At 41.7% G+C, this 14,853-nt stretch overlaps 2 protein-coding genes across 4 annotated transcripts; both read right to left on the bottom strand.

Annotated features, from left to right (window-relative positions):
* Positions 1–1,450: 1,450 nt before the first annotated feature.
* Positions 1,451–5,774, bottom strand: LOC104926236 (transmembrane protein 237A). 2 transcript variants are annotated; one of them, XM_019265095.2, is made up of 14 exons: positions 5,571–5,774; positions 4,984–5,019; positions 4,206–4,237; positions 4,087–4,100; positions 3,909–3,980; positions 3,497–3,625; positions 3,292–3,391; positions 3,054–3,211; positions 2,838–2,970; positions 2,562–2,753; positions 2,392–2,465; positions 2,082–2,169; positions 1,876–1,997; positions 1,451–1,790 (listed from the first exon to the last, which is right to left on the bottom strand). In XM_019265095.2, the coding sequence occupies exons 1-14, from the start codon at positions 5,589–5,591 to the stop codon at positions 1,726–1,728; spliced, it is 1,236 nt and encodes a 411-aa protein (XP_019120640.1). In that variant the 5' UTR covers positions 5,592–5,774; the 3' UTR covers positions 1,451–1,725. The 2 variants fall into 2 exon arrangements, with proteins under 2 accessions (XP_019120640.1, XP_027147237.1); XM_027291436.1 differs by lacking the exon at positions 5,571–5,774 and adding an exon at positions 5,387–5,489.
* Positions 5,775–6,054: 280 nt separating this feature from the next.
* On the bottom strand, positions 6,055–14,757 carry mpp4b (MAGUK p55 scaffold protein 4b). Of its 2 annotated transcripts, XM_027291661.1 has the most exons (23): positions 14,347–14,757; positions 13,706–13,794; positions 13,393–13,506; positions 13,180–13,301; positions 12,724–12,801; positions 12,555–12,638; positions 12,337–12,468; positions 10,121–10,202; positions 9,887–9,972; positions 9,634–9,708; positions 9,357–9,553; positions 8,974–9,032; positions 8,857–8,874; positions 8,730–8,771; positions 8,618–8,638; positions 8,490–8,504; positions 8,057–8,098; positions 7,791–7,964; positions 7,630–7,710; positions 7,439–7,532; positions 7,217–7,325; positions 6,956–7,090; positions 6,055–6,789 (listed from the first exon to the last, which is right to left on the bottom strand). In XM_027291661.1, the coding sequence occupies exons 2-23, from the start codon at positions 13,707–13,709 to the stop codon at positions 6,598–6,600; spliced, it is 1,956 nt and encodes a 651-aa protein (XP_027147462.1). In that variant the 5' UTR covers positions 13,710–13,794; positions 14,347–14,757; the 3' UTR covers positions 6,055–6,597. The 2 variants fall into 2 exon arrangements, 1 of the variants encoding a protein (XP_027147462.1); XR_003464269.1 differs by lacking the exons at positions 6,055–6,789; positions 6,956–7,090; positions 7,217–7,325; ... (10 more) ...; positions 9,634–9,708; positions 9,887–9,972 and adding exons at positions 10,478–11,381; positions 11,495–11,879 and having other exon boundaries at positions 10,123–10,202.
* Positions 14,758–14,853: the final 96 nt, after the last annotated feature.

Here is a 14,853-nt window from a genome sequence, read left to right as displayed (position 1 = left end):
TGGAGCTCAGAAGTAACTGATGGATACTTTCTCTGACACTTCAACTGCTTTCATCCATTTTTTTATCGTTTCCACTTCAACTAAATTCAGATGTTTCATTTAAAATGGCACTGAAAGGCTGTCAGTGCTTATACCAACTGACATTTTAACTGCTTACAGTGCTTCCACTTCAGCTCCTTTTACAATCAACTGACATAACTGCATTCATCTATAGCACCTCCTCAACACACATTTCAACTGCTTTCATCACTTATACTTAAGTAATTCAACAGCTTTTAAGGACACGTAACTGATTTCACCATTTCTCTGACACTTCAACTGCTTTCATTCATTTTTTTTTATCGATTCCACTTCAACTAAATTCAGATATTTCATTTAAAATGGCATTGAAAGGCTGTCAGTGCTTATACCAACTGACATTTCAACTGCTTACATTGCTTCCACTTCAGCTCCTTTTACAATCAGCTGACATAACTGCATTCATCTATAGCTCCTCCTCAACACACATTTCAACTGCTTTCATCACTTATACTTAAGTAATTCAACAGCTTTCAATGACACGTAACTGATTTCACCCTTTCTCTGACACTTCAACTGCTTTCATCCATTTTTTTTATCGTTTTCCACTTCAACTAAATTCAGATATTTCATTTAAAATGGCATTTAAAGGCTGTCAGTGCTTATACCAACTGACATTTCAACTGCTTACAGTGCTTCCACTTCAGCTCCTTTTACAATCAGCTGACATAACTGCATTCATATATAGCTCCTCAACACACGTTTCAACTGCTTTCATCACTTACACTTAAGTAATTCAACAGCTTTCAATGACACGTAACCGATTTCACCTTTTCTCTAACACTTCAACTGCTTTAACTACATTTCGACTCACACTTCAACTTCTTTTCATCATTCCCAGTTAACCAATTCAATTCAGAAATATATATTTATAGAAACGAACATTTCAACTGCACGCAGCGTACACACTTCAGCACTTCCACTTTAACTTCTTTTACAATTAACTGACACATTTTAACTGCCTACTATACATTAAGTGCTTCTACTTCAGCTTATTTTACAATCAACTGATATAACTACATTCATCTCTTACTTCTCAACACACATTTCAACTGCTTTCATCACTTACACTTTAAATAATTCAACTGCTTTCAATAAAATGTAAGTTGCTTTAGCTGCCAAAACTTCAACTGCTTTTACCCGAGCACTTATTCAACGTTTTCATCTACTTCAAATGTTTCAACTGTGAATATTTTTTCGCAGCATGCCTCCTTTAACCATTTATAAAACTTTAATAAGCACTATGACATTATTTATTTATGACCAGTATAATTCTCTATGATTGTAATTACTTAAAGAAAGTATAATTAGAAAATTAAGTTAAGAAACAAACACAATTGTATTTTCAACAAAATTTATTAAACTTGATACTTTTTACAAAGATGCTGTTATAATAATAAAAATCTGGATGTCTCTGTGTGGACATACCATAGGACACATAAAATAAATATACTATTTCATCATCTCATCATCATATAATTTCTTTAAAAAGTAACAGAGGCGTTGTTGGATAAAACTCTGTATTTAAAAAGAGATTAGCTCATTGACAAAAATACAAAAATAATCTACAACAAACTGTTAAAATACAGTAAAAATGTGCAAAATGACATCAAGCTGTACGGTATGTGTCAGAGCAGATATACAGAATCAGGCGGTCATTTCTGATTTGTTGTCTGGTTTTGGAGGCTCCAGCTCCATGGCCATCAGATAACCTGAAAAAGAAGGACAAGATCATAAACGTTTGAAGGTTGAAATTTGATATTAAAGCAGTATTCAACACAGGCTGCTCTCTCTCACATTCAGTGTAGTCTCTCTCAGGTCGGATGGCAATGAAGATCCAGGCAAGCCCCACCAGCAGAGCAACCACCAGGTTGACTGTCACCCATGGAGGGAGAATCTGGTGCTCCAAACCCGGAGGCCTACAGAAGAAAAAGGAGAGTTTCAGGTATAATATCCAGGTTTTATAGTAGGATAGAGACATAAAATGACTGCAGCAAGCTCACCATAATGTCGTGTTGAAGGCCGGGTACAGGTTGATTCGATCGCTGGTCATCTGCTGGCTCAGAGAGAGCACCAATGCTGAGAAGTACACTGCATGAGAGCAAAATAACAAAGAGTGTGAAGTGAAACATCTGTTTGAGAGGGAAAGTTAATAATTCAACCAATGCAACAGCATTCGCCTTTTTCTGTTCAGTTCCTTTCAGTGGCTTACGCTTTGACTCACACTTTGAATTATTTCAGGATTCAGATCTTCACTGAATCAACAAAAAAAACCCCACAAACCCCTAAAAAAAAAACTCAGTGTGGACTCACAGAACGAGGCGAGAGCGACCGGGTCCAGTGTGATGAACTCACGCAGAGCCATGGAGCCTTTGGCGAGGTTCACCCTGAGAACACAAAGAGTTTACTCTGTAACAAACAAGCTGCGTTCCTCTTCGTACATTTACACGAAACAACATTTGCAGCTTCTCTGTGAGCTTTACCTGTCGAATGCAGCCACCGTGCTGATGGCCAGCAGCATGTAGAGCAGAGACTGGGAGGGGTAAGCCAGGCTGTGGTACTGCTCCAGCAGGTTGGACAGAGCGGTGAGCTGCTGCCCGGCTAACATGTACACCACCACCACGTTCCACACGGCGTAGCCCGCCAGGAAGCCGTGACAATACAGACCGAACACCCTGCAAAAGAGAGGAGAGAGAGTCAGCGAGGAAGGACCACATGCTCATTAATTTTTCAATTCAAACAAGATACATTTTGATCACCTAAAGCCTTCGTGCACTCTGATAGAAATGTCTCTGGTGGTCCAGAGCGGCTGAACGTGGTGGAAATCTGTCATGCTATCCATCTGGTCACTGGTCTTCTTCCAGTCTGAGCGCTCTGCAGCCTGGAAACGCTCTGCATGTGAACACACACAGATTTATGAACTCCAATCATCACGTTTAACACCTTTTAACGTCTTCTCCTTTTTTGTTACTCACTGTTCCTCTCTACAAAGACTTTCCCCACCGGCTGGCTCTGAAACTGCGGAGCCGTGAACAGGGAATGCTGGGGGATAGAAGTCGGTGTGTCTGTGATGATATCGTCCTCTTCTACGTCCAACTCGTCAGGAAGCTGCAATTCAGCAACCTTTGACTTCCTGAAATTACAAGAATAAAAGTTATAGAGAAAAACGAACACATACGATACTAGTAATAACAATAATCGTCATTTTCTTACTTCTTCTTTTTGAGTTTTTTGACCACGTCTTCGCCATCAGTGTTTTGATCTGCTGCATCTTCGTTAACCAGGTCAGCTCGGTCATCCTCGAGATCTGAAACTAAGAAGTGACACGTCGTTAGATCGTCTTCTTATGTCTTGTTTTCTTCCGATGATCGAAAAGCCTTGAAAATGCAGAAAATCAATGTCTGTTCTCAGTTTTTACCTATAGTGTCTGTTTTCTTTTTCTTCTTCCTCCTCTGCGGCGGTACGTCTGTCGACGTGTCAAAGGCAAGTTGCCGTCTGATCTCAGATCCTCTCTGGCTGCCTACGCCTCCCATTTCCATCCCCTGATCTAAACAGGAAACAACAGAAGCTTCTTATGTCATTAGTTCGCAGATATGTAGGAAAATCTTCTCACAAGTGACACAGCTTTTTAGCCACACAGTCTCCACTGACAAAACCAGTGATTTTACCTTGTGAATAATCATAAAACAACCACACCAGCTCTGGTTTGGTTGACATAAATTAAGTCACTGAGTTAACCAACCAACAGTTGAGCTTGTGTGAGTATTCATGTTTGGACGAACAAGCCCTTTAAATCCAGGTGAATTAAAGGTTTAAGGTATGTGGTGTACCGTTCATATCGTTGACTCCATTTGTCTCCTTTTTCACTCTCTTCTTCTTCCGTTTAGCCGCGGGTACTTCTCCTGTAAATGATGACAAAGAAAGCAAAGTCACATCAAACCCTCAGTACAAACATGAGACTTAAACATCACAAATATCCCAGTGTTTTTATTTTAAATCCTGACTCACCAGCTGTGTCCTGACTTCATGTTTCCACGACAGAGAAGACAAAAGAAGAAAAGTTTACTTTGACTGTTCAGAATAAAAGCGGCATTATATGACAGAAGCTAAGTCATACATTTACCTACCTCGGCATTGTGGGAAGTGACCGCTGTCCATGCTTGAAAGACAAGAAGAGAAGTCAGTTTTGTTCTTTATGAATCTATTCTGTCTCCACTACCAGCAACAGTAACAGACCCGACACTTAGCAGTTACAAACTGGACTGAAATGGTGTTAAGTCCCGTCAAACGTTGCATAAACACATTAACAAATTGGCTCTCCTGACAAACAACAAAGCTGGATGCAAAGGAAGACTTGGACGAACGTTGTGTCTTATCTTTTCAAGCTTACAGACGTCTTTCTGAACACAAGAGTGGAGTGAAGCTGCACGTAACATCCTGTTAAATCCTTGGCTAAATCTCACACGACTGGAGATTAGTGAGGGCAGAGGTCAAACCTTTTCACACTTGCATGTGTGAGTGAAATGACGTTTGTGTTGTTTAATGTATTTATGTGAGGCATTGTACAGACTGCCTTGTAAGAACAATAAAGTATCTATCTAGCACTTCAACGCGTAATATTTAAAGTACATTTTCCTGATTATACTATATTTTTACAGAGTATATTTACAGTGTGGGGTTTGTACTTTAAGTAAAGTATCTTTCTTATAGTTATAAATTAAATTATGTTCATTTAGGAGTTATGAAACTTGTAACAGGTGAGTGGGAGCCCTGCAAAACTTCCCTTTACAGGACAATGCAGTGTTAAATGATAATAATAGTTAATTTAACAGTAATTAAGAAGCTCTAATAACTCAAAGTAAATTTGTTTAGGCTAATAATAATTACAGAAGTTATATAGCCAACCTGTGGAAGAGGTGGGAGCTCTCTGGGTCTCATTTTCTGTAATGGAAACAGATTGTTAGCAATGTTTACAAGTGAAGCTAGCTCTATATAACGTTAAGTACGTAGCTAACTGAAAGATATAGTTATCACGAAGCAGCCTGGAGCCACTTAAGAGTTATCTAGTGTTAGATAGCACAAACAGCATTATGTACACCCAAATTAAGACATTAAAATTTTACTTTTACTGTCAAAATAACGTATAGCGATAGCGATAAAGCTAGCTACTGTAACGGAGTAACCAGTGTTTCGGTTCAAAGAGCGACCGTGTTTTTCAGTTCACTAGCCGAATGCTAACGGTGACCAGTTAACGGTTTTAACAGGGTAAGCCGATTGCTAACGGTCAGTTAACGGTCCTCGTAAATACCTGTTGTTATTTTTTCCCCATTAACGTTACGATATTAAAAAAAACAGCCGATTCATCTTTGTAGTCCTGTTTCAACAGCTGTTGTAACTATGACAACCACAGATGCGTACAGCTAACGGTCGCCATTTAACACGGTCACTCGTTAAACCGAAACACCGTTAGTTCATTTGGGAAATTAAATTACCTCTGAGCCTCCCGTATCCATATTTTCCAATTTCGCCGAACCCTGCGCTATTAAATATTTATCCACTCAAATCATTTTTAATTCAAAGTATATTATAACGACTATAACTGTTTAAAAGTGAGTAAACCTCTACTGTTGTTTATTTACTTTATTTACGCGCTGCAAGCTTAGAGCAGTTACCCGGATGTAGTTACGAGTAGCGCACTTCCGGCACCTTCAAAATAAAAGCTTACAAAATAAAAGTGGAGGCAGGGTAACAAAAGAGATGAATAACTCAAATGACTGTCAGAAGTGGTTTATTAATGTCACAAACAGGTACAAATATTAAATTATTGCTTTTCTTGCATTTTTTCTTACACATTGTCACATTTATTTTAATTAAATAAAGACACAAAGTGTAACTTTTTGTGTCAAACACAGCTGTTTCTTAATGTGTAATAATTTTTTTTGGCATGCAGTGACACAAATTCAGAAAACATTTTCGCATTAAACAAGAAACCACTTTATTTTCTAGTATGTAAACATCAGTTGGAGAGAGATTCTTTATTGCAGGTTTGTGAGAAGTGTGGGGAGCGGTCCTCTGTTGTGAAGATTTCTCTAAATTAAAGTTTCATGCATCTATAAGCGGTCTGTAATAACTAACACAGATATGCAGATATGGATTTGATGCTCTGCTTACTTCAGTGAATATGAAAATTTTGTTCTGAAGTTTGAAGAAGAAGCACTTAAGTTGAGGAGCACTTAACTGTCTTAGTACAAAGAAAAACCTCCAGCTGGATCCAAATTTAAACTTCTGACGTTAAATTTTTGAAACAGTTTCAAGGGATTTCTTTGAGCTTGAGTCCAGCTCCATCTTATCTTTTTGGGATTTGTGACTTGCAGAGCAGATCAAGCACACAAATATTAAGATGAAAGAAATCTTTCATGCTCTACTCGCCTAAAATGATATATATTTTTTTTGGTTTTTACAGTAAGAAAGCTGTAAAATGAGATTGCTGCCACGTTGATAGAGGTCCTCCATCTTCCCTCATGACTCAATGGTGGGTCGTATCCAACTGGCCGGTACCCACTGTGGCTCATCCTGCGCCTTCCTCATTGCCGTCAGCAGCTGTACACAGGAGTCCTCCAGATTGTCGTTGACGATCACATGGTCAAAGAACTGCCAGAAGTGGGACTCAATCTTTCGGGCAGCTTCTTCCATCTCCTGGAAGTCTTCCTCCTGTTTAAGGAAAAGTCCAGCTTTAGTTAGACTGAAATGTCATCACCCTGGTGTTAAATAACTAAACTGATGGCATCCAAAAGCAGGGCCACTATATCTGTATTGGATATATTTTTATAGTAACATGAACAATGTGAGTTCAACAACTTCCAAATAACAAGTTTACTTTGAATGGTCGGTTGACGTAGTAGTTGGTGATGAGGTACGAGTCCTGTCTGGTCTCCCTGAGCTGCTCCAGCAGTGGAGGCTTCACGTAGACGACGTAGGCCCGCAGTTCATGGGTCCTCACAGCCTGAATGGCCTAAACGGAGAGATTAAACAAAGATAGAAGTGACTAGAAGCACCACAGTTAGTGGTGATTTCATAAACTGTGATTTAGAAATCAGCCATTTTCGTGCACATTCAATGTCTTAAGTGTTGTACTGACGTTTGGCTCGATATCAATGACGCAGATCTTTCCGCTGTTTAAAACGTCTCTCACGGCCTCGATGCTGGTGCCATACAGATTCCCTTTGTACTCCCCGTACTCTAGAAACCTGCAGAACATTATAGATATCTATGATTAAATCATCATTGTGTGAATAAGAGTAAAATCATAAATACGTAAGTTGTTATATTTAGTAATTTGTCTTGTTTTTGACGGTTGTACCTGTTGTTATACACCATGTTGTCAAAGATTTCTCGGCTGGTGAAGTAATATTCCCTGCCAGACTCCTCGTATCCTTTGGGAGCTCTTGTGGTGTCTGGTGATGAGAAAATGAAGAGAAAAATAAGGACTTTTGTGTCGTTTCGGTGATTTATTGATCCTAAATTGGGTGCATGATCATAACCGGTACATACAAGGTATGGGTCCCTGGAAGATGTTCGGGTTCATTTCAATCAAGCGCCTCCGAAGTTCATTCACACCCACACCAGATGGACCTGAAATGAAGAAAACAATTTAATCACAGTGAATTAGCTCTTTGATGGATGACTCATGAAATTTTGTCTATGCACTGTACCTAGGAGGGCAATGAGGCGCTGTGCGTCCTGCGGGTGGCGCTGGTAGCGCACCACCTCCTCGTAGGGGCTGTTGAGGGCGCTGGCGCAGCTGCTGGGGCAGCGGGTGTGGCAGGACGGCTGGGTTGTGCTGTGAGACCGCCGACGACAAAGACGCATGCTCCGCCTGAAGCCCACTGAAAGAAAATTTAAATTAAAGGTGTGAAACATGTAAACTGATACATGGAACATAATGTAACATCAATATTGACTGTTAATGAGCAGATACCCAAGTAGATCCCTTCAACGCTGCTGCTGAAGTCATCCTCCTCTGACGTGAAGAGAAGCAGAGTGGCAGTTTATATAAATAAATATTAACAAGAATCCTGTACGATCAAACTAAGTTAACAAGTCTTGACAATAGTCAATGTGTCAGTCTATTTGGAGGACCAAACCTGACTAAAGTTTGCAGATTTTCTTGCTGACAGACAAAAAAAATCCTAATTTGAAAGAAAAAGCGGCAGAAATTTAGTATCAAATGTCCTTAAAGTTGGAATATATCTGATTTTTATTGTTTTATTTTATTTGATAATTTTAGGTACGCATTCTCTAAATTTCCCCCCAATTTGTCACATTTGGTCCTCCATATAAGCACAAGTACACATTTGTGTTTTCTCTTCAAAGGCGGATAAAAAAAGACAAACATCTGAGGTTTTTCTCACCTTCTCTGAGCTCATCTGACATTTCCCCATCAGACAAAAGGATGATTCGGAAAAGAAACGACAACAAATGTTCCAGATGAAGGACTAGAGATCAAGCGAAACACTGAAATCAACAAAGACTTACCTACCAGATTCAAATGCCTCCTCGTCTGACAGATATGAAAACAAATGGGGAGATGAGTCAGAAAGCAGCAAAGACGTACGGTAAGTTTTAAAGATAAGTGATGGGTGAGGCTTTACCTGCTTCCACACATCTCTCCTCGATGGCCATCATGTCTTCCTCTGTGGGTGAAGAACAGAAATAAAAAAATCTATAATCGCAAATATGAATCATCTAAGTCTGAAGCTACATGTGAGCTCTCCTTACCTTCCTCTACAGTGCTCACTTCAGTAAGCGTGGGGTCAAACACAATAAAAACTCAATTATGAACCAACTCTGAAACTTCTAAACAACTTTTTTCGGTCAGTTTGGTGGAAAACTTACAGGTCTGTATGCCGGTGTGAGGCTGATAAGGCTGAGACCACCAGAACTCCCTCTGTTTCCTGTTACGACGAGAGATTCATATTTTACAAGTCATAATGCTGATGAACGAGTCTGTAAAATGTCCAAAAATTATGAATATAGTCTTCAAATGTCTCCTTTTGTCTGATTTATTCAATTTAAAAATTATTTAAAACAGTTAAATTCTGACATTTAATCATCTAAAACCAGCAAATATTTCACATTTATGCTTGATTCATGACTCATTCATTGCCAAAATTGTTGAATAATCATTTAATTGACTATTAACTCTACAGTCTACATAAGCCTACAGGCTTGAAGCATGGCAGACATAAACACAGTTTTTTATAATAAACTCTTCTGACCGTTTCAGCAGGTTGGTGGAAGGAATGAGGCCAGCACAGGATGTGTCGCTGGGCAGTTTCCTGGCCTGCCACCAAAGGGCGTCCGTCTGGTCCACGATCTCCAGGATGTCACCTTTTCTGAAGCTCATGCCGGCGTCGGCGCAGGGGATGGTCGGATCCTGCTGAGGGCTGTAGTCGGCCATGGCCCGCACGTAGAGCTAACACCAGGAAAGTTAGTTTATTATGATGATATTTAACTCGAAAACAAAGAGAGGTAAGGCAAGTATCAATGATTTACCATCGTCTGGTGGTGGACCGGCCTTTCTGTGATGGGAATAACCTTAAACATGATGGTGCCTTGTGACCTCGCTTGCTGATTGGTTGTGAAGAAACAAAATGGATTAATCAACAGATGTTTAAAGCAACATTCTGAGTATGCAACACTATGTAACTTTGGGCTCCAAGTCGGGAGAAGTACGTAAAGCTTTACGGCACTGGGGACACCACCAACTATTTACCAACTATATTTATTATATAAGGAAATGACCCACCACAACTTGGATAACTTGCTCAGGTTCCATTCCATCCACAGGAAAACCATTCACCTCTATGATCCTGTCTCCTGCGTGGAGTAGACCTACATGCACACAAATACAAATAAAACTATAAATTAGGCTGTCAACTTTACATTTTCTCTTACATAAAGAGTCAATCTTAAGTCTCTAAAGTCCCCAAAAGTTCAACTTCTAGTTGAAGCTGGGATATATTTGAGAAAAATGGCTCACCGCTTCGATCAGCCAGACCTCCATGTATCACCCGAGCAATAAAAATCTCCCCTGTGATATCGTTTCTCTTTATAGTCGCTCCCTGCAACAGAAAAAATGAATAAATAAACCTTCAGTAATGCGGAGTAGAGGCATGTGTCGGTCGAACCGAATCACACAAATGAAGATGAAACTGTCAGAGATGGAAGAGGAGGCTGGAAGGTTTAATTCATGACAAACAAAACAACAATAGCAAAGATGAATACTGATGAAGTTCCTGAAATAAGAGCTCCAGACATCACTGGTGAGAAGGACACAGGAGTGTGGAGTATGGAAGAATGAAATGGTCCAACATAATCCAACAAAAACTTCATCTACCATGATGCGTGTTTGCAGGTGAGCCCCTCTGCAGAGACCACTTGAAAGGACCCAAGACGTCCAACTCTTTGGACATTCTTTGGCGTCTCTCATGTTGTCTTCTTCTTTGTCTTCTTCCGACGTCCTTTCGCAGGGGTCTCTTCATCGAGCAGACCGTTGGTCAGACGGTGGTTGGACGCTTGAAGCTGGGTGTGAACGTGCTTCTCCTGCAGTAAAGACGACTTCTTGGTTTTCGTCGTAGTTCGGGGCGACCCACGGCAAGATACAGACAGACAGCTGGTCCCCTGAGAGGTGGAGGGAGCATCCAAAGAGCTGCTGGAGGAGCTGGAGGAGGTGGAGTAAAGAAGCAAGGGGTAGGAACATCTAGCTTGGTGTTTCAGGGATGGACGTTGCTCTCGAGTTTTCTTGGGTGTGCCATCTCGCTCAGTGGCTGCAGGTTTTGGAAGGTTGATCTCAGTCCTGGTTGCACTGATGAGTATCTGCAGCTGGTCCACCACCTGCGTGAGGAGGACCAGGGCTTGGGAGTTATCCTGCACCGTGTCCGTCATGCGTTCAGTCGCAGCCGCCATCTTCTCCCCAAGGAGCTTGATGTCTTTGGTGCTGCTCTCCATAGAGCTAGCGGCTAACTGCACCGTCGTCCTCAGTTCGTCTAGACTCTCTTGCTTGGCGAGCTCCACAGGGGGCACGTCCACCACACGGCGAGGGCGCATGGGGCTTGGTGGAGCAGTGCGGATGCGAGGGCTTTGGCTTCGAAGCCTGGGAGGCAGTCCTGGGTGGAAGTAGTCATCTACATTGGAGTAGTAGGGTGCGGTGAGACACGGGGGAGACATAGTCCACCTCCGGGCTGTGGGACGTCCTACTGCTTCATCTTCGTCTCCACTGTCTACCTCTTCGACGATGTTGTCTCCAGGGAGAAAACAGACATTAAATCCACGAAAAACCATGAGCAGCTGTGATGAATGATGAAAGAAGTGGGCGCAATGACGGATGATGAAAAGCCAACAGATCTTTTCTTACCGATCACAACGGAGCTGTAGACTGAAGGTGCAGACCGGTTCAGACTTTGCTCCCAGAGCAGGTTGGTGTAACAAACTCTACACTGACTCATGGGCTTGCTACAACCAATCTGACGGTTACTCATTGGCTTATAGCGTGGTGGAGCCTGAGCTGCTGCTGGGTGACTTGGTGGGTAGCTGCCTCTGCGAATGCCACACCACGGTGAATCCTTGACATCTGGGCTCCCAGCTGATGCAGGGCTATGGACTGCGAATGCACCTTCTTGGTGAAACCTCTGCCGGGTCAGACGCCTTAAGGTGTCCCAGTGACTGTGGACCCCCACTCTGGTGCTTTTTGGGGAGGCTGCACTGGGCAGTGGCAGCCTGACTCTCTGGTGGTCATGGAGCTGTGAGACAATAGAGTCCCTCAAAGGTTTAAAAGATGGATAACTGCTATGAAACTGGGATTGAAAACTGATAAGACTCAATCATATCAGTAATCATATCTGTTAAAGAAGACTTGCACCTATTGGAAGGAGAGGTTATAGTCAAGTCATAACACACACATACATCTCATATGAAGTCTCATCTTTGGGGTCTAATAAAATCAGCTGACTTAGTCCAAATATGGTGAGGAAACATGTCATCCTCATTACACAAACGTTCGAGGACCTGTGGGAACCACATTCTTTGCAGTACAACTTCTAGTCTGAAGTTCGTCTGATGGGTTCCCAGAAAAGAGGGATTAAAAATCACTTTCATGCATAACAAAGACGAGTGATCCCATAAAAATGTGACCTCTTCTTGAGGTCAGAACGTGCCTAAAACACCTGTAACACCATCAAAGCTAGCTTGGTAGCTCACCAGAGGCTGTTTGTTCTTAACCAGGCAGACGATCCTGGTGGCCTCCTCATCGTCCGGCAAGTCATCCGGCATGGGCGGCAGCACCGGCTCGTAGTCCTTCTGGGCAACCGAATCATGGGCTGACAGAAGAGCCTACAAAACATGAAGATCAAATAGGTTTTTTTGTTTGAAAACTCAAAATTAAGTAGACCAGGAACCCAAATTACGAGAAAACTCACCTGCATGTGTGGCTGTCTCAGGAGGCGGTAGAGCTCTTTGGCATCTTCCGAGCAACCTGGCAACGCTCTGATGTCGATCAGCAACTACACAGACGGGAAACCACATATTATCCACCATTTGAATAAAGAAATTACTTCTATTAAGTGAATGCAAGCAAGAATATGCAACCTGGAGTGAAAGTCCTGACGCGTAGTTCAGAGCTGGTGCTGGGGAACCTCTCAGGTACCTCTGAAGACACTCGTAGACCTAAAAACGACATTGCCAAATGACTGAAAAGGTTAAAATTCTGGACAAACGTGGCCTTTTTTCAGTCAAATAAAACTTCTGGGAATTAAAAAGAATATCCTATAGTCCATTTATTGCTTCTGCAACTGTGCTGAAAATATCTTTCTTTTCTTTCAGATGTTTATGGATCAACACAGGACAATACCAATATAAAGCTTTAAAAAAGTTAAATTTGTTAACCCAGGCATCTAGCCCACATATAAAAACAACTTAAACCTGCGAAGATGAACACATATCAGCCTGCAAACAACAAATCAAGAGGTTCGTATGTAAAAAAATAAAATACAAAACTCAGCAAAGGTAGGAAATAAAATACTATAACTATATAAATATTCAGACCTTGAGCAGCGACTGCAGCCAGGAGGCGGTCAGCAGATCGTGGAGTATCTCAGCACCGTCAATGTCCTGATTCACAGACTGTCTCACCTCCCTGATGACATCTGTCAGGATCTGACGCAGGCCTGCGACACAAGCACACACAGCGTCAACAAAAAGTAACGCATTAACATAATAAAATTATCTGGTGAAGTCTTTTTTTTCCTCTTTACTGACCGTGTTCTCCGAGTTCGCAGTGAGGGTTTAACACCTGAGCCTCCACCGCCTGCCTCATGGTCACTGGAGGCTCGACCCCGGTCACCTGCTGACTGTTTACAAGGCCTGGAAAACCTGGAACGACAACACACTAATCTGCTCCATTATGTGGTTGGGAAATTTCACTGTGATGCCAAAATAATGAAAACGTTCTGTACTGCAGCAGTTATTTTTATTATCCATACAATCATTTGTTCAATTAATTGATTCATTGTTTGCCCCTTAAAGTGTCAGAAAATACTGAGAAAACGTTAAAATTGTTGGATTTATTTACTCATTTCCTGTTGATTGTTTTGGCTCTACACTTGCCAAGTTTCTGACTCCTCTTCCATCTTATGTAAATACTCTGCTGCCTCCAAGATCCTATAACACACAGGGCATCATATCATAGCAAGCAACCTAAAACGAGGTCCATGTCTGTTGCCTACTTTTGTCTGGGTTGGTAATCCAGACGTGAGTGTGCAGGAGGATCAGGTAGGGAGGTGCAGTCAACACAACTCCATCAGTGGGTTAGTGTGAATGGGGTCAGGGGTTAATGGCACACTTCACGGCGGCTCGTCATAAGAGGCGCGGTGATGTAAATACAGAGATGTGCGGAGCATAATCTCTGCAGAAAGCAACAGATTTCTGTTGCTTTTTCAGCTGCGTTTCAGTTTTAACCAACATTAGGTCACGAAGGAGGTCATTGAAGAGCCTTAAATGAGTTTAAGTTAAAAAACTAAGTTTAGACAGTTTTTAAAGCCTCTTTATCACCAAATATGAACACCACAACCATCCTGGGAAGGTGCAAGAGGACAGATGTGATGCACTCTGGCAAAAACAAGCTACTCAAGAGGTTTCTGTATTTAAAGAAGAGGAAGAGCATGATCCCTGTGACCTTCCTCCAAGACTGCTGTCTTTAAAAATGCATCTTACCTTGAATCCTTCAGGGATGCCACAACTTTTTATGCTGCAGATCCTGCAGGTTTGAGCACCGAACAATGGATATAAGATGTGAAAATATATTCCCAGGAGACTGGAGGAAGCACGACGCTTTAATCGACCTGCAGGGAACCAGAGAGAGAGAGCTGTAATCTCTCCCGATCCCACTTAATCCTGGGCAAATGAGCCGCCTGCCTCTGGCCACCGGAAGCTGGTTCCTCCCTCACCGGCTGGCTGGTTGTTGTGGAGCTGCCAAATCTTCTTAACTCTTTCAGCTTTTAGCAGCACGCTAAAGGAGGAGCTGTGGAGGGAGGAGGCGACTCGGACAAGGACAACACAAGACTTCAAGTTCACATACTTAAACATCAAATTCAAGGACTTTTCAAGCACTTTCCACCCCCCAGGCCTCATTTTTTATAATGAGAAGTTAGGCTTTAAGAAGCTCACAGAGAATATTTTTGCATTAAAATAGACTTTTCCAACCAAATAAAACTGTAGATG

This window comes from Larimichthys crocea, chromosome XIX (assembly GCF_000972845.2).
Source record: "Larimichthys crocea isolate SSNF chromosome XIX, L_crocea_2.0, whole genome shotgun sequence".
In the NCBI taxonomy this organism is placed as follows: domain Eukaryota; kingdom Metazoa; phylum Chordata; class Actinopteri; family Sciaenidae; genus Larimichthys; species Larimichthys crocea.
The sequence above is the reverse complement of the archived record's forward strand: the minus strand, read 5'-3'. Positions and strand labels throughout refer to the sequence as shown.